This window comes from Pholis gunnellus (assembly GCF_910591455.1).
Source record: "Pholis gunnellus genome assembly, chromosome: 1".
Lineage (NCBI taxonomy): Eukaryota > Metazoa > Chordata > Actinopteri > Perciformes > Pholidae > Pholis > Pholis gunnellus.
In genome coordinates this window covers 5,632,685-5,658,285 of record NC_136528.1, presented here as the reverse complement: position 1 = coordinate 5,658,285, position 25,601 = coordinate 5,632,685, and the positions used below count along the sequence as shown (strand labels likewise).

The following is a 25,601-nucleotide window of genomic DNA, read 5'->3' as shown; positions in this document are numbered from 1 at the left end:
ATGAGTCTGAAACAATCCTACGCAGCCACCAGTGGAACCTAATTCTACAAAAGGTTTGAACAGACAACAAATCTGATTGGATCCAAAAAACAACAACTCAAAAACAAACTTTTGAAACTAATGTTTCTGTTCTGCAGACCTTGTATTGTTTGTCATCAGGAGATGTGTTTGTCATCAGGAGATGTGTTTGTCATCAGGAGAACGCTACAATCTGTTTGTTGCACTAAGATAAACCACCAAATCGCACCAAAAATGTCAACTTCTCCGCAGCCTACAAAAAATGTACCAAAATCATTTCATTGATACAATTTGAGAATCTCACAGGCAGGAGGGCCGTCACATGGCAGCATTGATTTGTTTATCTCACAGTAACAGACGCATAAAGACTGAATAAAGGTTTCTTTAGGTCAACAACCCCCGGGGAACAAAAAGTCCTGACAGCTTCATGAGAGGCTGGTGACATGAATGCAATGCCTGGAGTTAACAGAGCTTTGTGTTAAACCCTCTGCTCTCTGCTGGCCTCCTATCTATACACTCATTTTGCTCCACACTGAAGCCTATCAGTTGTCCCACCGCATAGCCTTGATCCTCTTTTTTCCTTTTTCGCCCGGCAATGACTTGCACTTCCACTCAGCTTACAACCACCAAAACCACGATTGTTCAAGTGTGTCATATCCTGTTGGTGATAGCGTTACACTGGATGAGAAGGGGAGAAAGGGAAACCTTGAACCTCTTGCCCATACTTTCCAACAATGGGCCTTTTACATTCAGCCACTTACTGAAGTATGATAAACAATGGACTCATTTACATCCGTCTTCTTTTTGCAGAATGGGGCCTGGATTTCTGCAGTCTGGGCTCTTATGGAGGACACTCCCTTTTGTGTTTAATATCAATGATGCACAAACAGACAATGGACTCATTACTTTGTGTTGAGGGAAACAGAAACATGCACATTTGCAAAGCCAGGAGTAGTTTTTAACCGAGTTGCTGTCGGTGTTAGTCGTGTTGTTTGTGCTTGTAGTGGATACTTATGTGCAGCTGAGACATGATGAGTCAAAGGGAAAACACGGCCGTATGGATCTTTCACTTCGACCGTTATTCATGACGTTGATGGTGGTTCCCACAAAGTGCACTGATTCTGGATAACTAGCTCAAACAAGTCAGCTATATTATTTACAAAAAGTTCATGTTAATTAGCACATATGAAACATTTGACACCTATGGACACACGTGGAACATCATTTAACATAGACAGTAGATATATGTGATATGTGAATACATTTTTATATTACAGGAAAATGTGATTTTGAGGTTTCTCACGTTCAAACGCTGCAGAGCCTCAAAATCAACAAAGATGGTAAAAGTTTATCAGGTCAATGATTGATTATAGTGATGGACTTTTCCTACGCTGTGCTGACAAAGCATAAGTTGTTAAATCATACTCATTTAACAGCTTCCTAGTTAGCCTGCTAGCTTGCTAATTCCACCGTGATATTATGCTTAAAGAACATAAAAAGAACCAGATCACCCGCTGGGCTTGGTCTACGTTACTTTAACATTTAGAGTTCAGCCATGACTGTTCATGACAGCCGTTACCCTTTTTAATTATATTATGCTAATCGCTAACACTATTTCCTCATGCTAACCCCTAGAATACTGATGTTTGTTATGATGTGATTAGGTAAGAGTGACATAAAGAAATGAACAGTATGAACTCTTGAAAACATTTGTGAATTTGAGTTTATTACGTGCAAGGCTGGGATATGTGTATGCTAGCAATTAGCATTAGCACCAGCTATGTGTGTGCTAGCGATTCACAGGCTAACTGATCTTAACTGATCTCTTCTCTAATACATTTTAAAGTATCATACATTAATCATCATTCAAACAAATGTAAATGAGTGTACAGTATACAATATGAAGGATTCATTTACTGAATACTTTATTGAGCAGTTTAATTAAAAAGAACACAAACTTTTCCAGACTAGAAACCGTTCAGATGGTAGTGAAAGGTGAAGAACCAGCTGCTACCTGATATTTAATGATACATGATGATATATTGGTCCGACTCTAATCTGAGTGTGTGTGTGTGTGTGTTTGTTGAGAGGGTGAAATGCTTAAACCACATAATCCCATTCATCCGTAATTAAAAGGGATTTGAGCTGCTGCCCTCCTGCAGCGTCTGGGAGATGAGAAGCCGGTGATCGATGCTCTTTCAGGTCTAATGATGCGCACTAAGTGAAGTCCAGTGGGAGCTTAACCCTCAGCTGCGAACACACCAACCCACCGCATTGTTGTGTGATGTGATGACAATAATAATGTTAAATAAAATGAACCGTGGAGGGATTTAAAACTTGTATGTTGACACAAGAGCTGTGTCCCATATTCTAAAAAGTGAAAACGTAATGGTTTGACATTTTGAACATTTTAAAATTTGCTTCGAACAATGCCAACAAGTGATAAACTAAATGACGTCACGCATTGGTTTGTGGACTGATGTTTTAAAGCCTAGAGTTTGGCAATTTCACCGTCGCCATCTTGGATTACTGCCGTCGCCATGTTGTTGTTTTGGTTACCATATTTGTAAAGCGGATGAGTGACGTAGAGACGACGCATACGGCTCTGGTAGAGTCAGCGACCTGTCAATCATAATAAGCCCTGCCCTAAAGCATACCCTACTTTATGGTCTATTTGACTCTAAATCTTTATAATTTAGTACTTTTAAGTACATCTTTTGATTATACTCACATACTTTTATTTGTAAGACTTTAACAGATAGTATATCTTTTTTTATAGTGTGAAATTAGCACTTTTACTTAAGTAAAGGATCTGAATACTATCAACACACACTTCATATGTTTCCCTGTTGCCAGGACAGTATGCTAAGAATACTACATAATGTATTCTTAGTATTATCATTAGCATACAGTGTGTATTTGGGGCACAGGCAAAGGTCTAAAAGTGAAGGTACTTTATCAAATAAAAGATTACTTTACAGAATCACTTTCATAACTCTCAGATGAAAACCTCCATAGGTTTTCTATACTGCCAACTTTTCAGTGATAAAACAACTGTTTTCTGCATTTTTTTAAATGTTTAAAACGGCATCGATGATTCACAAACTGTTTGTACAACAGGACATGTGAGACTGAGCCGAGAGTCAGTGGAGGTAGCCGGTCAGAACGCACAGTTCAGCTCCGGTCTGGTTATCTGAAGTTTACAAAAGACACAAAGAAGAACAGACTGAAACCAGATCTGAACCTGGAACAGTTTGTCCCTCAGTATCACGTTTGATGTTATTATCTCCGCTTGGAGATTATGTATTTGGTTGTGTGATTTCACCGAGCTGTATTCACTGTAATCAGCAAGCCACACGTTGGCTGCTTGCCCACAGCTGAATGAACACAAAATAAAAAAATGTTGCTGTGATTTAACTGCAATAAACGAACAGAAAAGATGCCAAAATAGCTACATTATGATACTGATTTGAAAAAATGTCTTAATTTATGTTTTGTTAGTTCTCTCCGCACGACGACGCAAAGCAAATAACCTTTAAAATATTTTAAGTTTGAATCGATCGGTGCTAGGCTAAGCTAACATTGTAGCTGCTCCATCAACACTCAAAATAACGTCATATAGGCGTAAATACAACAGCGTCATTATTGTTTTTACCATAGTATATGGTATATATGATATATATAAAATATATGCTTTATACACATACATTTATACACAGTTTCGTCCGGTCTCTACTAATATTAGGTATCATAGAGCGCTGGGTGAACACCTACGGCTACGATATTTTCTTCCTAGTTCTGTAGTAATACTATTAGTAGGCTACTAATACTACTAGTAATATTCATAGTGCTAGTAGAGGTAGTAGTAGTAATGGTAGTACTAGTGCGAAAGCAGCAGCAGCAGTAGCCCTGTATGTGCTACTAGTAATAATAATAAGCTGATACTAGCTCTATGAATATTAGTACTAGAATTGACGCAGTTGTACTTGTCCAGTAGTAGCACTATTTGTGCCAGTTGTAGTAATAGTAAAACTACTCCTGTAATAGTAGTAATAATAATACTATTAGTAATATTAGTACTCCTGTGGTAGAATTAGTAGTACTAGTCCTGCAGTATAAGTGGTATGTACCAGTAACTGCAGTAGTAGTAGTAGTAGTAGTAGTAGTAGTGGGCGTAGTATTATGTATGATGTATGATGTAACGTCTCTGCCTCTCCAGCTGGTCACATGTGGAGCTTTCTTCACATGGCTCAGAATCACACTGCAATCTTCTGTGCGTGTGTGTGTGTTTACTCTGAACACGTGACTCCAGATATATTTCACAGTTATGTAACTCTGATCCTTCTCTCTCTCTGTCTCTCTTTCTCTCTGTCTCTTTCTCTCTCTCTCTCTGTCTCTCTCTGTCTGTCTCTCTGTCCTCTCTCTCTCTCTCTCTCTCTCTCTCAGAAACAGTAAATGTCCACATATACCATGATCTTAATGTTCACTTGTTTACAGCCTGTTAGACTCTAAAGTCTAAAGTTAACTTTTGTGTGTGTGTGTGTGTGTGTGTGTGTGTGGGGGTGTGTGTGTGTGTGTGAGACACTTAAAAATAAGACACAACGTGCTCAGCATCACGATCAGAGCTTGAAGACTGGCCGCTAGATCACTAATAAAGTCTTTCCTTTTTTTTTATCAATTACATCTGGCACGGACGTCCTCCATCACTCAAAGATGAACTGATTACATTTTGTCAAAGGTCACTGTGACTATAAATTTCAGACAAATGTCTAAAAGGATAGAATTATGAAGTCATGGACATAAACTACAAGTAGACTGGTTTGTGGATGTTTTAGATTGTGTCTTTGACACAGGAAGATAACGATGTTATTCCTCTCTACGAAGCTCCGATTGGCTTAGTTGGTTGTTTCTTTTTTAACCAAAACGTTCATCTACGAGCACAACACCAGACGTGACTCGAGACGTCTGGAATGAAGGTAAAACAGCTGTAGCTTAAAAACAATATCCACTTTTTAGGATTTCAATCGATCAATGATATATATACTGTATGTTACATCACATTAAACTCTAAAACAATAAAACTAACTCTGTCTGCTCTGTTCGACAAAAGACTGAAGAGTTTTAACACAACAGCTATTAAGATGTTCTGCTGTTGCAACCTTAAATCCTGCAAATACCACAAAATATATGCACTTGGACTACTAACTAAATGTTTTGAATCTTCGTTATTTTAATGCATGAACTCATGATGTCCTCTTCTTCTTCTGAAACTTTTGGTTTAAATGTTTACATTTTAAATCTGGCTGGAAACTGTTTATACTGATACACTCAACGCTGAATATTCCTAATACAATTTGGGGAAACTCGATTACAATTTGCACTGCGTTTGGTTGGAAACGTTGCTATCGTCTGTTGATATTAAGCTATCCCCGACCTTATCGGACTCATTGACATATTCCCACGCCGACGTTAGCGGTTCAGCATCTCGCTCAAAGAACAGGAGGAGCTGGGGATCGAACCACCAACCTTTTGGTTAAAGCATGACTGATTTATCTCTTGATTGTTAAACAAAACTGAAAATATACTGATTGTTTAGTCTGTAAAATGAATATATCGGAAAAAAACTCCATGACCCAATGAAACGTCTTTAAAACAATCGTTTTATCTGACAGTCGAATGCCTTAAAATGGACAAATTAGAACCAGTGAACGAACATTTGGTATCTTTGCATGATTAATCACCGATAGATTAGTTAACTAAAGTATTTGTTTTGTTTTTTTAAAAGGGAGAACTTATATTCTTTAACTTGGGTTAAACTGGCTGGTTTTTCAGCAGCTGGTTAGTCCACCAGTGTGTTGATTGTTGTTTTTTCCCCAGAACCTTTGCACCAGTTTGTTTGTCTGGATTGTTGTGCTGGATGATAGAAAACTCAGACTAAATATGAAGTGTCCTTGAGTGTCCTGCCCTCCCTGCTCCAGACGGACAGGAGAGAAGCCACATTTCTTTCTCTTTTTTTCCCCACTGCACACATATAACAGAACTATATCAGTCACATATATCAGTATGACAGTGAGACGTGGAAACACAAAAGGTTTCATGACAAGACAATACTTGTTTTAGCTGCATGTGCTGCTTGGCCGTGATTTAGCTCAGGGCAAACAGGTGTTGGCGAGGAAGCAGTAACTGTACAAAATGTACAAAAATACTCCTCAATACCCGAGAAGTTCTTGCTTCCCAGATGCTGGGCAAAAAGGGAAGAGAGAGCTAGTCTCTGGATAAGTTGAAAAATGTAGATATATATATTCATTCAGTGCCTTTTTATTGGGCATCAACCTTCATATGTACGTGCATATTGTCAAAACAAATGGCTTGAAGCATTAATACGCCATGAATGTATGAAGAGAACTGTATACAGCGTTGAAGGAGGCGCCTCAATCGTTCCCATGAAAGTTGCTCAATTCAGATAAATTACCCAGAACTTCCGGTGTTCTTTAGCTTGCAGCTAAGTACACCATGTAAGCTAACGTAACGTTAACCCAGCGTTATGTAAGCTAACGTCACATTAACTTAGCGTAACATTAGCTAACGTATCGTTAATTTGGTGTAACGTTAACTTAGTGTAACATTAGCTATGGTAATGTTAACTTAGCGTTATGTTAGCTATGGTAACGTAGCTCTGACAGCTTGACGGAGTAGCAGCAGTGATGGGGGGTGGGGCTTAGGGAAGGGCTCAACTGTGGTTCGTATTAATTAAATCAAACATTACAGCACCGGTCGTTTGTGATCCGTCACTGCTGCCATAAATACTTCTGTTATTGTTTCAGCTTCTCTGGCTGTCCAACCCCCATCTCAAATACTCACACTATGAGGACGTGACCTCCGCGTCCTCAGCTACAGTGCACTGAACTCAAAGTGCTCCATGCACTTTATTTATGGCAGGTTAAGAGAGTCAGACATTTGTGTGATTTATTTGTTCGAAGGTGTAGATTTTTAGGTAAATGAGGATATTTCTTTTCAACACTGTCACCAAGATAGTTAATGGGCTGAGGCCATAATTCATTAGGAGAGAAGAAGGATTATTATTAATCACCTTCTACATTAGTCATTTCTCTGACTAATTCATGGTGAAATCTGGCAAAAGACGGCAGTGACACTAGGGACGAGCTTTAGGTGATAAACAACAACAAGATAAAACACGAGGGGAAACATGAGACATGCCTTGCTGTGAAGCTGCTGTGTTAACATGTTATAGCTTGTGATAAATACGAGACACTGAATCCTGTAAAACAAGCTGATTATCATTATTTTCAGTGTTTAAAAAACAAACCGTCTCAGTGCAGTAAACTGAGCTGGAGCTCAGGCCTCAACATGCACAGAGAAAAACAGCCGCTACTGGATTCACTGTTGTCAGTGGTGGAAAGTACATTTATCCAAGTACTCTACTTAAGTATTTGCGGTACGTTGCTTGAGTATTTCCATTTTCTCCTACTTTATACTTCTACATCTCAGAAGGAAATATTGTTATTTTTACTCAACTGAATTTATCTAATAAATGTAGTTACTAGTTACTTTAAAGATTCAGATTATTAATCTGAAATATTATCAACAAATAATTATCATTAGCTAACGTTGATTTAGCGTAACTTTAAATTAGCGTAACGTTAGCAAACGTAACATTAATTTAGGGTAACAATAGCTAATGTATCGTTAACTTAGCGTAACTTTAATTTAGTGTAACATTAGCTAAGGTAATGTTTACTTAGCTATATGCAAGCTAACGTAACATTAACTTAGGATAACATTAACTTGGTGAAACATTAGCTAACGTAACATTATTAATTTTACGTTAGCTAATGTTACCCTAAGTTAATTTAACTTAGGGTAACATTAGCTAATGTAACGTTAACTTAGGATAACATTAACTTGGTGTAACGTTAGCTAAGGTAGCGTTAACTTAGTGTTATGTAAGCTAACGTAACTATATTTTATAAAAAAACTGGCATATTAATTAATTCATGTGCAATATCAATATCAATGTTTACCACTGTGCAATATCAACATTTAATTTGTCCTATTCTATATGCGCAACTCAACCATTAGTTGTTGTTAGTTTTACAGTTTACGTATTTCTTATATCTTAACTGGTTGAATGCTTATTAATTATACTTTTTTGTTGTTTTATTGATGCCTAGATTACTATTCTCTTTGCTGCTGTAACATTGCAAATATCCCCGCTGTGGGACAAATAAAGGATTCTCTTAACTTTTAAGTTGAGCCAATGTTTTCTTAGTGCAGCTGTCAGATAAATATAGTGGAACAAATAATACAACATTTACATCTGAAATGTAGTCAAAGTATTAAGTAAATAAAAAGTACATCTTTGAAAGAGGACACAGGAGAAACGTTATCCATACGTGCTGCAGCCTGACAAAGTTCACATGAGGCCTCTGCTCTCTGTACAGCTATAAATCACACAGCGTACCGAACAAAAAAATAGATCCCTTGATTTCACTTCATCTTTTCCCAGAAAAACTAAACGTGACTCTGGGACATAAACCGTTGGACTCCCCTTATTTGACCTGAAACACTAGCTAGCTGTGCCATAGGTCTGAGCCGGAGGTATGCTGCTCTGTATATATATAACATGAGGTTTTGCTCACAGCTCTGGCCGGCGTCCAGGTTGTCCTCAGGAAACCCTGCATACTGCTGCTGACATAAGGCTGTTTATCGTGCCACGACTTGGGCTCTGCAGACACAGATAAAATGGAACAAACAGACCTGGTCCAGACCCACAGAGACGGCTGTTTTTTTTGTTTGTTTTTTACAAGCCTTATCGTGACAGCAGCTATAACTTTGTCAAGACACACCATTCTTCTTTTGATTGGTGTGTGTGTGTCTAAGTTCTTACATATGTAAAACTAGAGACATATTAAACCGATCCAAAGAACACAAACATCCACACGATTCTCTTTATAGGCCGCTGCTGCTTGTGCTGCAACTCTTGTCAGCTGGTAAAACTGGAACAAAATGCTTAAATGTGCATTATGGGAAATGTAGGAGATTTTTAAGCTTGACCTAAAATAGATCATACTTCCTCCAACTTGAAGTAACTGCAAATTGTTCCTTAAATTTGTTAGAATAAGTCGTTAAGGTTGTCATATTTACTGTAAATACCTCCCAAGTTTCACAATGTTGTTGCAGTGAAAACATTATATAGACAAAGTATCAACAGATTTCTGTACAACATCTCAAACAGTTTTAAGTTTTAAGGTGTTGGTCAGTTTTTTGTTTATGTATCCAACATGTGTGATGAAGAGCAGAAAACTGCTTTTAAAGTGGAATCCCTGTTTGATGCTTGTTAGTGTTTACATCACTGTGGAGAGTTGTGTTGACCCTGAATGAGACAACATGAGGCTTCTCATTAATCCATATGTTTGATGGTAACATTGATTAATTAAAGTGTCTGTGTGTAATGTGAAAAGAGGTCATGATGAACTCAGTTACACAATAACGTGGTGGAAGCTTGTTTGTCTTGATGTTTGTCTGCCACCTAGTGGACAGAAACATAAATGAATGCAGCTTTGAGGGGAAAAGTCTGGTGATAAATATCTTATTGTTGTTAACAAATCCAGAAACCAACAGTGAATTTATATAATAACAAGTATTGTTTGTATCACAACCAGATATATGTTCTTCCTCTGCTCCACAGAGCTCCATTGAAACACATCAATGAGCTTCACTGATCAACACATTTCTTCTTTTGGTCTTTTAGTGGGATTTGTTGACGAAAAGAAAAGTGTAAAGGTGCACTAGTTTATTTTAAGTAAATGCCGACTCAGTTGACTCAGTAAGTAATATCTGAACCTGAACATTACTTATTTACATATTAATGCGACACCTGGATGATTTGTTTTCTATCTTTTTGTGACTAAACAGACCAAAGCAGCTGATTTACTGCATCCTCCTCAGATTTAATGATCTGTTCCCCATCATCTGCTTTTCATTGTCTGACTGCTTCAGGTTCTCAGGAGCAGACTGTGACGACGTCGCCATCGAGAGGATTCGTTCGGTATTACAGCTTGCCTTTCAAATATAGTTGTTTGTTATAGAAAACACATAAAAGCTATAATATAGTCTATATACTCTTATATATTATAATATATAAGAGTATATTTCAGTTTATTTTTGGCTGAGTGCAAACATAAAAACAGCATTTACAGAATATCTTAATAATGTTGTCAAACAATGAATAAAATCAGAAAGTTAAACCGTATACTTTTGAATGGGGGAATTTGCATTTAAACATGCATTTATGTTTTTAGTTTCCACTTCAGGGTTTCAAACAGTGACAGATAAACATGCATTGTATTTGAGTTTAAATTAAAAGTTTACAAGTGATTTTAAAACCTGTGTTTTCTCGACGTGATGGTAGAGAAACTACCGGCTGACACAAACTGCATGAGAAAGTATTTCATGTAAAACGTCTTGTACGTAGTTCTAACGTTGGCGCCATCTAGTGGTGACGGTACAGATTGCAAACAACGGAAACTTCTGTGTGACAAGCGTGTCAGAGAACTATGGTGGGTCCAACAAACTCCAGGATACCGCCATCTGTCCGCTTACACAACACACACACACACACACACACACACACACACACACACACGCTTACATAAACACAACCTGTCCAATAGGAAGCTCTGAATTCCCCTGATGTTTCCACAGAAACAACGATGCACTATTCATGTGCAGACATGTAAGAGACTGCATCTGTGTCATCACACACACACACACACACACACACACACACACACACACACACACACACACACACACACACACACACACACACACACACACACACACACACACACACACACATATTCAACCCAACATCTCATTCCATCATAGATTGTATTTATTTAAGACACGTGTAGCTTCTGTGTAGATTTACAGTATTTTTTTTTAAATTTCTATATAACTTCAACATTCATTGAATAAATACTGTAAATATGTTTCTACTGTTCATCTCTACATGCAAACAAACAGTGACAACGTGAGGAGGAGAACGAGTGTCCAGGTGACACCTGAAAAGATAAAAGTACATATTCATTTAGTTTGTACACATTATGTTCAGTGAAAGCTTTTTTTTAATTCTTTAATAAATTATTGAATGTTTTATAAGGAGGACAAACAACCTGGCAACATCAACTCTCACAAGGAAATCAAGACTTCTTAAAAGGTAAATCTGACATTATTGTATATCTTTCTTATTGTCAATAAAGTAAAAATCACAAACCAACAATGAAAGCATCAAGTATTGTGTGCATCAAGTCCTGATATATATCGTAATCATCTGTGCCAACAGACGCAACATTTCTTTCTGTTTGCTCTCTGGATGTCGGTCCGTTCAGACCAAAATGTCTCAACAACTGTTGGATGGATTGTGATAACTTTTCATCCATCTCAAAGCCCTGCTGTGGCTTAAACCTGTAACCTGTAACTTTTAAGTTGATGTGTTGAAGTTGCATATTTACAAATCCAGCAGCAACATGATCATTAATTCAGAGTTTTAGTTTTTTGCGTCACAATGTCCAATGTTTTCCCTCTTTTAGCTCTGTTTTTGGTCTCCACCACCTCCTGAGGGAAATATCTGTCTCTTTAGCTGCTCAATGCTCCACTATGTTTAACCACCGGTTCTGAAAAGTGAATCCAATGCGAAAGAACCGAAGGTTGCCGCCGGCATTAAACTAAAAGGACAATAACTTGATGTGTGAAATGTGGGTCAAAAAGCCCTTTAACACTGATACGTTTGCCGAGTACAGAGAAACTCACCTGACTGATTCCCTCCACTCTTTGGTGCTGAAGTGACCGACTCTAAAGAAAAAACAAACACTTCCTGTTACCTCACAGCTCACACAAACGTCCCGCCCCCTCACCTGTCACTCTCACCTGACATCCTGGCTAGCTCCACGCTGTAATCGGAGAACTCGTGCGGTTTGCTGACGGAACAAACGTGAGCCCCGAAGTCCCGCGTATCGACGCGTTGGACGGTGAGCGTGATGCTGCCGGGGCTGTAGGTGACGGCGTACCCCGCCGTGCAGTTCCGGTAGGCCTTGTGTTTGATGTAGTGACACAGCAGCTCGTTGTTGGGGCTCCTCCACTGAACGGACAGCTGAGAGACGTGAGCGTGGTCCTCATAGTGGTACAAACACGGCAAAGTGACCCGCTGACCAGGCCGGCAGAGCACCTTCACAACACTGCCTGGTGACAGAGGGTCAGAGAGGTCATTGGTAGAGACAAACACACTCAGAAGTAGCTCTAACTCTGCAGCCACGCGCCGCTTTTTAGCCTCTTTTAATAGTATGAGAATAATTCCACTACAAATAAGTCCTGCATTCAAAACCTCACTTAAGTAAAATTATACCAGCAAAATGTATTTAAAGTATTTAAAGCTACTACAAGGAATGTTCATTTTGTGGTGATTCTGGCGCCCCCTGTGGACTAAAGTGGTAGTGCTTCTGAGCGCCAGAGTCCCTTTAGAAAAACCTCTCATTTTACTGCAGCAGGGTCTGACAGTCTGCCCCTCTCAGTCCTGGTTCTGGTCCCAATAAGACACTCTCTACATGTTATGCTGAATCTTTGTGTCATTAAACGCAACTTCTCCCACTAGATGACTGAAGCTATCAGACAAATGTACCATATTAGAAAGTACAATATTTACCTCTGAGATGTAGTACAGTAAAAAGTACAATATTCACTTCTGAGATGTTGTGGAGCAGGAGTAAAAAGTTGCATACAATAGAAGTAAAGTAAAGTTCTACAGAATAACAAAATTGAAGCCAGTCAGTTCTTGTGATAAAGAAAATTGATCCCCGATATACAGGTATATATGATATGATCTACACACGTTAAATCACACCTGATTCTTTGTGTCATTGAACGCACCTTCTCCGACCAAATGTGACAGGACCAGTCCGAGGTACAGAGCCGTGCCCGTCTGGTCCAGAGGTGTTCTCCTCATTTGGTGACGGATTCAGTCCACAGGTTCAAACTCCTGAACACATGAACATCGTTCGGGAATATCAAGAACCTGCAGCACAAAGTCCAGAACCCACGCCGGCCTCCTATCACTTCTGTTTTCACAGTTATATCAGATGACAAGCTGACTCTGTGGTTGCCAGGCATCACAAGACTCCTTGTCATGTGATGCCATGTTTTGTGTTTTTGTTTTATAATAACTGAGCGACCAGAAGAGTTTCACAGTGAGTCAACAGAAACAGCCCACATACACTCGCCACGAGATGGCTGAATCATTTTCAATCATCCAATGAGAAGTAGGCGCAGAGAAGGTCGGCCTCGGAAGGATATTGAACCCCAAACTTTCAAAATAAAAGCACTAGACGCTAAATAAACAGTCACAAAAAGCAACCACAGAAATGAGGATAAGATTTCAAACTTTTTTTAATTTACATTTTTTTACAGGAGTGTGGGTCTCTGTCTCTGTCTCTCTCTATATATATACACACACACACAGTATATATATTTTCCTATCAGAATGATAGTCTGTGAGTGAGTGAAAGCACCTCTATGTCTGTCCATGTCTAATCTCTCATCCTGCATCATATTTTTAAAGTTAGATGGAAGGTTAGCCAGTTGTGGGTTGTGTTCATGTAATCAGACATTCTACTGAGTGCAACTTTCTCGTTAAAAACAAAAAAATGAAATCCTGAATATGTTCACATCTTCAAGGGCCTAAAAATCATTCAAATAAATGTAGTGAAAAGGAAAAATCTACTGTTGTAGAATATTTCTATGTTAATCGGGAGAAGAGAGTGTTATTTGCAAATCAAAATAATACAAGCCTTCAAATCATTCAAAGTTGTCTCGTTCCATTTAATTTCTCTTGCAAGAGGGAGAATACCCAACACAGCCCTTCACGCAGAGTGTGCTGGAAGCATTCTTCAACATCAGTTCAAATCTTCACAAACTATATACTAAAGCAGAAACAGTCTCCGCCTTGAGATAAATCAAGGATGTCTTACGCTGGCTTATCAGTCTGACATTTTCCCATGATCTCATTGCCAGATACATTCACGTGAACCTAAACATCCCCAGAATAGGAAGAACCTCCAGTGTGAACCCTTGCTCACCTTGCTGTGTCTGTCTTTATGGTCCTCTAAAGTAAACAGCAACACTTAGTACCTGGCCTGTTCCTAAACCATGTTTACACCAAGCTATCTGTTTCTAAACCGTGTTTAGACAGAGCTAAATGTCTCTAACTCTGTTCTTCTAAGCCGCAAAATGTTTCTAAACATCTCATGATACCGATATATATTTTTGCCATTACACTACTCACCAGTCGTGTCCACGCTGAGGCCTTCACCTGTGAAGAAGGGTCGATATTAAAACGCACCATATGTCCTTTTTTTCCCTGTTAGGATGCGTTCAGTGTTCATCGTTCTTCTCCTCGGATTAAAACACTGAATGAAGCAGCTTCACATTTAAAATCTGTGTTTCTCCAACGCAGGATGTCTTGGAGGAGCTGAGAGACGAGCTAAAGATGCTAACATTAGCTCAGCTGGTTTCTCTGATGACTTAAGATCCAGACGTCCCACGACTAAAACCTTCATCTGGTTAAAAAACCTCCAAGATCTAAAAAGTGTATCTTTAAAAAAAAAGTGTATTAAAACTGAAAAAAGTCAGTTTAACAACCTCAACGCTGACGATGTGACGCTGTGAACACGCGACCAAATGAAACCGTTACATCCATTAAAATGACAGATTTCTCAGGTTTTGAAAATTGTTGGAAAGATTTAGGATAATGTAAGAACACAACTCCTCACAATACATATAAGTTTTAGTTTTTTTAGACATTTTAATGTGGAAAAGTTACATGTTAAACATTTAATAAACGGTAATAATTAGAGAAAAGATAAATTAAACGTCACAACACTAAAATCACAGAAACCAGTTTAATATCAATCAGAGCCATTTATACAAATCAACTGGAGTTTTTGTGTAACTACTGAGGACATCATCACACGGCACAAAGAGGAACACTCACTGTACATATAAACACAATTCATTCATTCATTAACAGGAGCTCCTCCACTAACTTAAATACCGAACACTCTTTAATACTTTGCACTGAACTCTGCACGAGTGTACGGACTCTTGTAAACAAACATTATTTATATGTCCCGACTGTGAAGAGACTTGTTTAATGATTTATGACTTGTGCTGTTGAAACTGAGCCTCATTCAAGAACTTCTTGTACCAACAAGAGAATTTGTTGCATTATAGAAATGTTATAGCGTTTAGTTTTGTGTGTTCACAGCGTTTCAACATAATGAAAATACTGTCGTCCATAAACTCCCCTTTGAACATTAACATGAAGGTGAACTTTGTCCTGTCAGACAGCAATGTTTCCGTTTTTGATTATTATTTATTCTCACCTTAGGGAGAATGTTGATCTCATTTTCCAGGTTTTTCATACATGGAATTTGATTTTCAGAATAAGTGTGGAAAAAAAGACAGTATGTAAACATATTTGTGTTTCTGGACTATATGGACCTTATTCTGTTTTATAAAATTCAGAGTGGATCTCGTGGCATTTGGAGCGTCTGGATTTAACTGAATAATCTAGCAGGAACCTGTTTAGCCAACGCAGGAGCCTTTCTGGATGATGTTTGAGTCTGGATCCACTTCACGGATATAACAATATGTCTTTCTTTTTGTAGACAATGTTTACACTGTGCAATATAAATATTCTGTTCAATCCTCTGTGCAATATTAACCATTCAGTCGGACCATTCCATGTTTCAGTTTTTGTTTTTTGCTTTTTAAACTTATTTATTGTATCTTTACTGTGTAATAACGTGTCTATTATACTTGTTTTTCTTCCCATGTCTCTTGTTTGTTTGCACTATACTATATGCTGCTGTAATCCTTCAGATTTCCCCACTGTGGGACTAATAAAGGATTATCTTATTTTATGTCGGACCGTCCCTCCTTCATTTACAGTCCGGCTCTGCTCTGACATTTTCGTCTGCTGATCTCTGTCCGTGTGAGGTTCTTATTTTTATGAAGCCATTTTGATTCTACTCACGAACAAGAGACGTTCATCAAGTCCAAACGAGCGATTAACGACAACGTTAGTGAAGTTTTGGAACAATAAAACCTCACAGTAAAAAAAAAGAAAAGAGAGGTTTAGGATGAGAATACAAAGGTGTTCTTGCATGAGGCCCAACAGGGTTCCAGTTTCTGTTGTTGATTCACATTTTTGTCCTAATAATCCTGACAGCTGTGACCTTTCTGCAAGTTACCGTGTGCCGTTTGTACCTGAACTCTCCAGGATGCGGATTATTTATCATCGTGGCCAAATCAACGTTATAATCGTGTGTTTTCCAGGACTTCCATTGGTCCTGGACTGAAGTGACGACCGATAAGTCAGTTTGTCCTCCGTGTTCAGCTTGTAGAGCCTCTCAGCACCAGAGTTAATCTTGTACTTTTGAGAAAAACAGTGCAGAACCTCAGGTCCCGTGTGTGTCTATTGTGCCCAAAGCAGTACCTCAAACGCTGCTGCTGTGAAGTACAAGATGATGTCACAAGACCAATGAGACACAAACTATCGCTGTACAAATACATTCCATATTTTACAGTTTTTGTTTTCCTTCTGCTGGTGCCTCTCCGACGGCCGGCGGCGATGCTGCGTGTGGACGCAGCCGTTACTGGATGCCTCTGAACAAACACATGGCGAACACCATGGCGAAGAGCTGCGGAGAGAACGAGACGAGTCTCAACGTCGTTCCTCACCGTTCTATTTCTAGAACATAATGAGCCTTTAAAACATGACATTTGTCCTTCTGAAGGAGGATCTCATTCAGTGCTGTACACGCATTCTACAGTGAACTGTCAAAGGGTCACACTCTAGTTATACGTATGTCCTTTTATTTTGACAAGATATCTCCAAACTTGAATAAAAGCTGATTTTGAATGACACCGACATCATAACACAAATGAGTGAGTACAGCTCCTTCGCCAGCTAAAATACAGGCTTCATTAAAATACATTTACTAGATCACTTTGTTGTAGAAATGTGGCATTCTTAGATATAATGTTACTATTTTCAACCTCAGTTTACATGTTTTCTAGTCATGTAAAAAAAAAATTGACATGGCTGTCCTGAATCCCTCACGTGAAGAAACAAAAAGCAATATTTGATTCAGTATTTGAATATAAAAGAGTAAGAAAACACAGCACATACTTCAATTGTCAGCACCACGATGGCCAGAGCTCCTGCTGTGTAAATGTACATCTCAAAGTAGTCGACCATCGCAGAGTAACAGCCCTGTGAGAGTCAAACACACACAGATATGAAGAAAACTCTGTTATTCTGATACAAAAATGAACTTTAGTCTGTTTTCAAATGTGTGTGAACGCATGAAACGAGATTTATCACATTATGAATCATTATTGTGTTTGAGAGACGGCAGGAGTATCAAATCTTTACTTTAGTTGAAAATATATAAATATAAATTGTTTTTAATTATTTACCTCTAGGATATTTTTTTAACTAAATAAAAGAAATGTAACTCTGATAAAAAAACACATAGAAATACTCTTATTACTTGGAGTAATCTAGTTGTATAATTCATAATTGTTTAGGTAGTTGTACTTCTATTTTAATTGAAAGTTTACATTTCTATTCAGAAAATGTTGCCGTACTTCAGAACTATCATTGCTGTTACTTCACAGATTAAGATGCAACATGATTTTTTATAGGTTTGGCTACGACTGCTGGATGAAACCAGCTTTTAATACCTGATTTTAACTGTTTTCCCATCGTTATGTATTTTTGCTGTCTAAACTTAACTGTTACCAACGTGTGAATCTTCTGCATCGAGATACTACGGGTGATGTTTAGGGCTTCAGTTGGGTTCTGAGTTCATGACGAGGTCATATTTTAAATATACATACTCTCTGTACATCGTATTGACATAATAAACCCGGTTCACTGCTGACATAACAAAAGAGTTCTGACAAGATTCACAACTACGACAAATAAAGCCAGATGTCCCCTCACACATACAGCTATAGTTAGATATAAAAATACATGAAAGTAGGAGAATAGTTGCAGGACGGAAGCAGAATGAATGTTTCTGTACATTTCAGCTTCTCAGCTGACAAAAGGCTGCAGAGGCTGCTGCACAATTTGGGGGAAGAGTTGAGGAAAGATATACAGGACGGAGGAGGTTTTTATCTTTATTTTTGTATGGCTGCCAATACAGCGTGAAGAGGACGGGAGTGTACACGAGCACTGCAGCTGAACATGGTCACGTGATGAGAGATGTGTGGAGAAAGCTACTCGATAGAGAGACAGTCTGGAGTCTGAAAGCAGGATTTCATTTTTAGGAAGGAAAGGTTTTCTTTTGTGTACATTTCTCATGTGTGTGTGTTTTCTGTGATGACCTTGTTGTGTCTGAAGACCATGCTGCCGCTCACACACTGCTCCACGCCGACGTCTCCGGGGTAATCGTTCCTCTGGCAACAGGCCTCGGGGACCATCTTGCTGGGGCTGAGGAGCCTGAAGAGGCTCTGCTCGAAGTCCTCGGGGCCGCTGACGCCGCAGCAGTCGAACTGCAGCAGAGATACGACGTGTTGTTAGAACACTGGGTTGACTCACAGTACAGTGTAGCGGTAGTGAGAGGACGCTTCACCGTGGTCATGATGGCGTTCCACGTGGATGTGAAGACGTCGGTGTTGTTGTGACCTTGGTAGTGACGCTTCAGCTCCCGGCTGAAATACTCTCTGGTTAACTGGACAGAGACACAAAGACAGCTCAGGAAACGACGCTTAAAGAATACTTCACCCAACAAAGAAAAAGAATCATTTCTATGTCAGTTACTCACTCTTTGTTTCCACGGGAAAAAAAGTCTTGACAACAGCAGAACTATATGAAAACATCTGTTTCCAAACTCTCACACGACTGGTGCAGTAACATCATGTGGGCCAAGTAATTGGCGGCAATAAATAAATATAACGAATAAATAAAATCCAATACAATTTAAAATCAATAAATACAATCCAATAAAATGTAAAATAAATAAATAAAATCCAACAAAATTTAAAATAAATAAATAAAATCCAATAAAATTTAAAATAAATAAATAAAATTTAACAACATTTTAAATCAATAAATAAAATCCAATAAAATGTAAAATAAATAAATAAAATCCAACAAAATTTAAAATAAATAAATAAAATCCAATACAATTTAAAATAAATAAATTAAATCCAATACAATTTAAAATAAATGAATAAAATTCAACAAAATTTAAAATAAATATATAAAATAAAATAAATGGGGTTACATTTATTGTCTATCTGGTCACAGCACAACCTTTGACCTCTGCACTGCTTGACTTTTAGCTTCATTGACGTTCATGAACTGATCCAGAAAGTTTACTCACATGTTCCCTGAACAGGAACGCCAGAGTAGCAGCTGCCAGCTCGGCCAGGAAGATGAAGAGGATGAGCATGAAGAACTGAGAGCAGAACAGACGACAACAGGAAGCAGCGTCAATCAGGGAGCTCATGGAATAATACTCCAAATATGACAAAACTATAAACAAATGCTTCATTATGACATCAGTAGATTTGAGTGAAAACACTGAATACAAAGTCTACCATTACATTCCTCTAGATGGCGAACTTCTACTGTTTCACTCAGTTACATAAGTTACAGGGAGAGACTTTTTATAGGCTGTTATGAAATCACAACACTTAGATATTATATATATCAAATACCAAGCTGATATAAGGACAGGGCCTTTAACAGCCTGGACCAATTCATACCAGGTTCATTTATACATAATAAAAACATGATGTGTATACTTTTGGAACTGTTGTTGTTGAGTACCTTCAGACAGAACTACAGCGTTACACAACTCTGGATTAAATGTGATGAACCCTGTGATGAACCCTGAGATCCATGAAAAGCAACAAAGCCATCATCTCTGAGTGCTAATTAAGATTCAACATTAACACGAATGTAATCGATTCAGCTAATTCTATTTAACTCAATTAGTTTGTATCTGGTTTCACTTGTTAACGAGCTGCTACAGATACAGAAACCTGTTTAAATGGTGTCGCTAGGTTTAGTCCTGATCCTCTATATGAACCAGTCTCAGTGTAGTCCTGATCCTCTATATGAACCAGTCTCAGTGTAGTCCTGATCCTCTATATGAACCAGTCTCAGTGTAGTCCTGATCCTCTATATGAACCAGTCTCAGTGTAGTCCTGATCCTCTATATGAACCAGTCTCAGTGTAGTCCTGATCCTCAGAATTATGAATATTACATTATTTATTGGATTATAATTATTGATATTTATCGTGTTCATCACTTGAATGTTGCAGCTCGTAAAGATCATTTTAACTTCTTTATATACTGCTGGGTACCTTAATCTGTAACAATACTTCAAAGTTGTATTATTATTTATCAACGTCTACGCAGTATCGAGTCAAAAAGTAAAAAGTACAACATTTCCCTCTGAGACGTAGTGGAGTAGAATAGAGTATTCTATGTATTAGAACTATGTTTTCTACTCTTACTGTCACTAAGAGGATCACACAGGATGTCGCGGTTCCCCGTTTTATTACCTTTCACAATAAAACTACTAAATCTCTCTGGTCAGACTCACAAAGAACAGGAGGCACTTGTTCTCCCGGATGGCTCCGCAGCAGCCCAGGAAGCCCAGCAGGAACAGCATGCTGCCCATGGCCAGGACCACGTAGACCCCCGTGAACAGCACCGGGTTGGCCGCCACGATCTCCCTGAAGCCCATCGGGTCCAGCAGCACCCAAACGCCGACGCCCAGCAGGAAGGAGCCGCCCAGCTGGGAGAGAGAGAGAGAGGGTCAAACAATCAGTTAGACCAGATCCCAGTGTCCCCCTTAAGGCCTTAAACCCTGAACCCTCAGGGACTCACTGACGTCACCCGTTCAATGGTTTGAGTGTGAGAGACTGCGAGGACTTGAAATGGTGTCAATACAACGAGACATGTCAAAAATATTACGTACAATTGAGGGTATTTATTTTATATTTTTTACTTTTATTCTTTCAGGCTCTTTCCTCACAAGATGAGAAGTCTATTCAAATATTATATTTACTTGTTTTTGTCAAAACAGCTTCAATGAATAAATGAAATATTTGATGAATAAATAAATAAAAATCCTCTGATTTCATGTGTTTTTATGTTCCATCTTTAATCCGTAATGTTTCTGAGTAAATGTACTACTCCAGGCTGAACACAGGTGAGCCGTCCTCTTTGTTTACGTCTCCATGCGTCCACTGGTTACCCCGTGTTTAACGCACCACTGCAATGAATTGTGGGTAATTCTCTTGGGCAAAGTCGGCATCTAATGCTGACTTAAGGAAAGGGTTCATAAAGGACTCAAAATGTCTGACGGACAGAACTAAACCCTCACAGACTTTACGGGAGCCTCAACGTCTACTTCAGATGTTTACTGTACTGAGGAAGAAGAGGGGTCGGATCAGCTGAGGAAGATCAGCAACACTCCCACCTCCTGTCTTACTCCTCTTAGGTTTTAATTCTCTGTTGCTTCGTGTGTTGTTGACTTTTCCTCTGGCCGGAGTGTCCATGTTGTTTGTTTTGTAGTGGATTTGATGGCTAACGTTACATCCGGCTGAGGTGCAAACACTTGCACATCTACAGGGTGGATCGTTGGGAGCGAGTCGCCGCCCCCGAGCTCAGAAGTTCAGGTTCCTCTGGGGTTTAGTTCACCAGTGAGGGTGAAACGGAGCGTGAGATGAACAGGCGGTTTGGTGCAGCGTCAGCAGCGATGCCGGCGTTGAAGAGGGAGCTGAGCCGGAAGGTGAAGTCTTCTTTTCAAGGACAGAGGAGGACACATGCTGGGCAGATTGTATTGGATTTGGTTAGTGACCGAAAGAATGAGATCGCAGACGTGAGCGGAAGAAGGGTGGCTCCTTCAGGGCGAAAGTGACCAGCGAAAGGTGGTTCAACCTCTGACCAGGATCCTCCTGGAACGCCGCCGTTTGGAGGTTTTTCCAGGAGGAAGACCCAGAACACGATGGAGGGATTATATATCTGGTCTGGGAAAACGTTTCTGGATTCATCAGGAAGAGCTGGAAGACGTTAGTGAGGAGATGGACATCTGGAACAACCTGCTGACCTCGGATGAGAGGATGAAAATGGATGGATGGCGTATTTACAGGGATGTTAACTAGTCTGCTTTGTCCCTTTATAAATACATATTCATATTTAAAAATGAATAAGTACGATGGGTCAAAGTTGAAGCAGGAAGTCGCTCTGTAAACTCTGATGGGTGTTTAGAACAGACAGCTTGGGTAAATAGTTCTGCAGTAAATACTTGATTTGTTTGTTGGAGCAGCAGTGACTTTAGTGAGTACGATGTTTTTTGAACTGCAAGAGACATTTCCCCCGACTTCAACTGTAACAATGTCGTTTTCCTTTAAGTGTAAATTCCAAATGCAAAGAATTGAAGTTATATAACCTTGAAATCTTCGTCAGAAACCTGTTAAAGAATCATTAAAGTGACTGAAGAGCTTTCACTCGGTGCTGATTCCTGTTCACTACGTTAAAACATTCATCCGTCGGTGATTTTGATGAAGGAACATTAAAAGCAAACACATTCTGAATAAATAAAGCAGGTTTTTCTGTTCAGTGAATGATTTAATAAAGATTATAGTTTGTGTTCTTGGTATAATCTATATCTATATATATATATATATATATATATATATATGTTCATTTAATGTGTTCTGGTTCAATGTGTGAATCAGGTTCTACAGCAGCTCTGCAAACTGAAATCATCGTTATTATAATTTCATAGGATTGTTTTCAGGTCTCCTTTGATTTCAGTCTGATGTGAAACCACAGAAGAAGAAAAGCAGAGAAACCGGTGAACTCACAAAGATGAAGAAGTTGAAGATGAACATGAGGTACTTCATACAGCTGAGGCAGTCCCCCTCCATGGCCGAGCCTCGAGCTGTGACCTCCCCCTGCCCCTGTGAACACACACACACACACTCCTGTTAGTCACACTGGCACAATAACACAACAACAGTAGAGAGAATGAAGCTTTAACACACTTCAGAACCGGAGGTTACCGCCTGGTTTACCACGGGATTAAATGACGTAAGTTATGACGTAATAAACCAACAGTGCAACGTCAGTTCACTTCCAAACGTTCCTTAAAACCAGAAAATGAAGTGCTGGATATTTTGATAATTAACAAATAGTTTTAATCACTTTTCAACTAATGATTTGTTGGCGAATGAATCTTATTTGAGATTTTCTGTGTTTTATATCTTTGAACATGTTACATTGAGCTCTAAGATATTGTGATGAGCGTGTTTGTTTTCCAGATTTCTGACATTTTATAGACAAAATGATTAATCAATGAATCCAGAAAGAAATCAGCAGATTAATTAACATCCAAACACTAAATATTGAGGCTTTGAGAGTGAATTCAGCAGGATTCAACACCATATGTGATTTTAAAGGTTAAATGTTCTTAGATGATGACATGAATACTGACCAACAAAGAATTTAGACACATCACAATAGTCTTGCAGCATGAATAAATATTTAAAAAATCAAGTAGTGTAACGTTACGCAGCATGAAGTCACTGAAGATGTTGATATGAGCAAAGAGACAGGACAGAGAAAAAGCCCGTTGACACGTCGCCGGTCACAGTTAGTGTTGAGTCGTGAGGACAGCTCGTCCCCGTGGGATCCTTCCACACATGGAGGACACGTCGGTGTGAGCGAGAGCCGTCGGTGGGGGTGTGAAGAGGACCAACTGTGCACTTATGGTCCCTGATGGTGTTTACCAGCGAAACTAACATGCAGCCACCTGTCACATCTGAGGCGAGCGGTTTAGTTTAAGAACTGCAAAAATTAATTTAAGAGCACAAGTACTGATAGTCTCATTTTAAGCTTTTTAAATGAAAAAGACCAAAAAGAGCAATGTGTTAGTCCGTCTTTGACTGCCTGTCTGTGGCACTCCAGATATTTATCTGTAAAAACAACTCACAACATTTAGTTATTATTTTAACCAGAATGACAATGGTCCCCTAACTGTGACTCAAACCACAGTCTCTCTCTAAAACTAAATAATAACTAAACCGTAACCATCATTTACGGGTTTGTTTTGGGAGTCACAGACGAATGTTTCACTATTAGAGGCTTCGGATCAGAAAATGCTTCAACGCACACAGCCGTGTACATTTAAATGAGAATATTTCTGTTTATATATTTACATACAAACAGTTAGTAGTTAGTATAGTTATAGTTATACATATAGTTATAGTATTGATTGTTTGGTTAAATCCAGTTCATTTTAATATATTATTCTATTTCATTGTATATATTGTGCATTTTTATATTTAATATTTTTTACTGTTATTTGTATTTCTTTTCCTGTATCTTAATTAATAAACTAACTATCCATCTATACTGGTCTTTGCACTATTGCTCACATTTCTCTTTGTGAAATGTCTTCTGTATGTATTTAGATTTAGTCTGTTTAAAAAAAGCACAATGTAAACAAACACATCTTGTTACTTCGAGGTGGTTTTGAGGTCTGTGACATTAAAACTAGCTCCTTTAATTAACTCGGTTAACACCAGTAGCTCCTGCTTGTTTACCATCTCGCTCTTTGTCCGACTGCGGCGAGCTCTCCGCTGTGTATTTACTGCTAATTTGGCGTCTCCGCGTGGAGCTTTTACTTTAATGGAGTAAACCGCCGCGGTGCTCCTCTCTCACTGCAATTAACCAATTAACCACAGGGGTTTGTGACTGCTGGTGCACTCTGGGTAATTGCTGCGTCTTTGGTCGAGGTCAGAGTTAATCAAATAAAAAAGGGGAATGTGTTGGGGATTTGTCTGCACATGCACTCAGCATTATTAGCACATCTTTGTAAATCACTGATGTCAGCACGATGAACAATTAACACATGATCACAGTCAGTTCACTGCAACAACAACAACAAAGAGGAAGGCAGGAACACATGACTTGATTTAAACCAAACAGCTGTCACAAATACAAGTGATCATGATTTAATCAATCATACTACAGGTAGAATGACCTGGATTCAGCTCGCTGCTATAGAAGGAGTCGCTGTTTAAAAGCTTCAATCACAGAAACTCTCTGGTGCTTCAAACATGAACAAACATGAGACTGACGGCTTCTTGTTTGGTGGAAGTGGAAGTGTGTCATTTAGTCCTCAGTGAGAGTCTGTCTTCTTACAGCGAAAGGGTTGAAAAAAAAGGAAGAAAAGTCCTTTATGTGATTTAAATGGTGACTTTTATTTCTTCTTACTAAATAAAAAAAGCACTCATATAGAAATTATTATATTGTGTTTTCAGATTTAAGTAATAAAGTGACTTAAGATTTGTACATTTTAAATAAAGACATTTTAAGAACCAATCCGTACCACGATGATAATACACACACACACACACACACACACACACACACACACACACACACACACACACACACACACACACA

The 25,601-nt window shown here is 38.8% G+C and overlaps 2 protein-coding genes across 2 annotated transcripts; both read right to left on the bottom strand.

Annotated features, from left to right (window-relative positions):
• Window positions 1-11,023: 11,023 nt before the first annotated feature.
• Window positions 11,024-13,042, bottom strand: LOC306696720 (uncharacterized protein; the record flags this gene model as incomplete). The annotated part of the gene is made up of 4 exons (XM_079160398.1): window positions 11,024-11,105; window positions 11,854-11,895; window positions 11,971-12,282; window positions 12,967-13,042. The coding sequence occupies 4 exons, from the start codon at window positions 13,040-13,042 to the stop codon at window positions 11,050-11,052; spliced, it is 486 nt and encodes a 161-aa protein (XP_079016524.1). The 3' UTR covers window positions 11,024-11,049.
• A 3,614-nt stretch (window positions 13,043-16,656) lies between these two features.
• On the bottom strand, window positions 16,657-23,089 carry LOC306698153 (tetraspanin-18B-like). The gene is made up of 7 exons (XM_079162346.1): window positions 22,997-23,089; window positions 20,725-20,919; window positions 19,494-19,568; window positions 18,741-18,839; window positions 18,493-18,660; window positions 17,288-17,371; window positions 16,657-16,796 (listed from the first exon to the last, which is right to left on the bottom strand). The coding sequence occupies exons 1-7, from the start codon at window positions 23,057-23,059 to the stop codon at window positions 16,749-16,751; spliced, it is 732 nt and encodes a 243-aa protein (XP_079018472.1). The 5' UTR covers window positions 23,060-23,089; the 3' UTR covers window positions 16,657-16,748.
• Between the last annotated feature and the right edge of the window lie 2,512 nt (window positions 23,090-25,601).

Excerpts from the sequence above, each read along its gene's own strand:
- LOC306698153 (XM_079162346.1), bottom strand. The coding sequence starts at position 23,059 with ATGGAGGGGGACTGCCTCAGCTGTATGAAGTACCTCATGTTCATCTTC. Across the intron at positions 20,920-22,996 it reads TCTTCAACTTCTTCATCTTT|CTGGGCGGCTCCTTCCTGCT; the intron begins GTGAGTTCACCG and ends TCTCTCTCCCAG. Across the intron at positions 17,372-18,492 it reads TGGTCTTCAGACACAACAAG|GGCTGTTACTCTGCGATGGT; the intron begins GTCATCACAGAA and ends TGACTCTCACAG.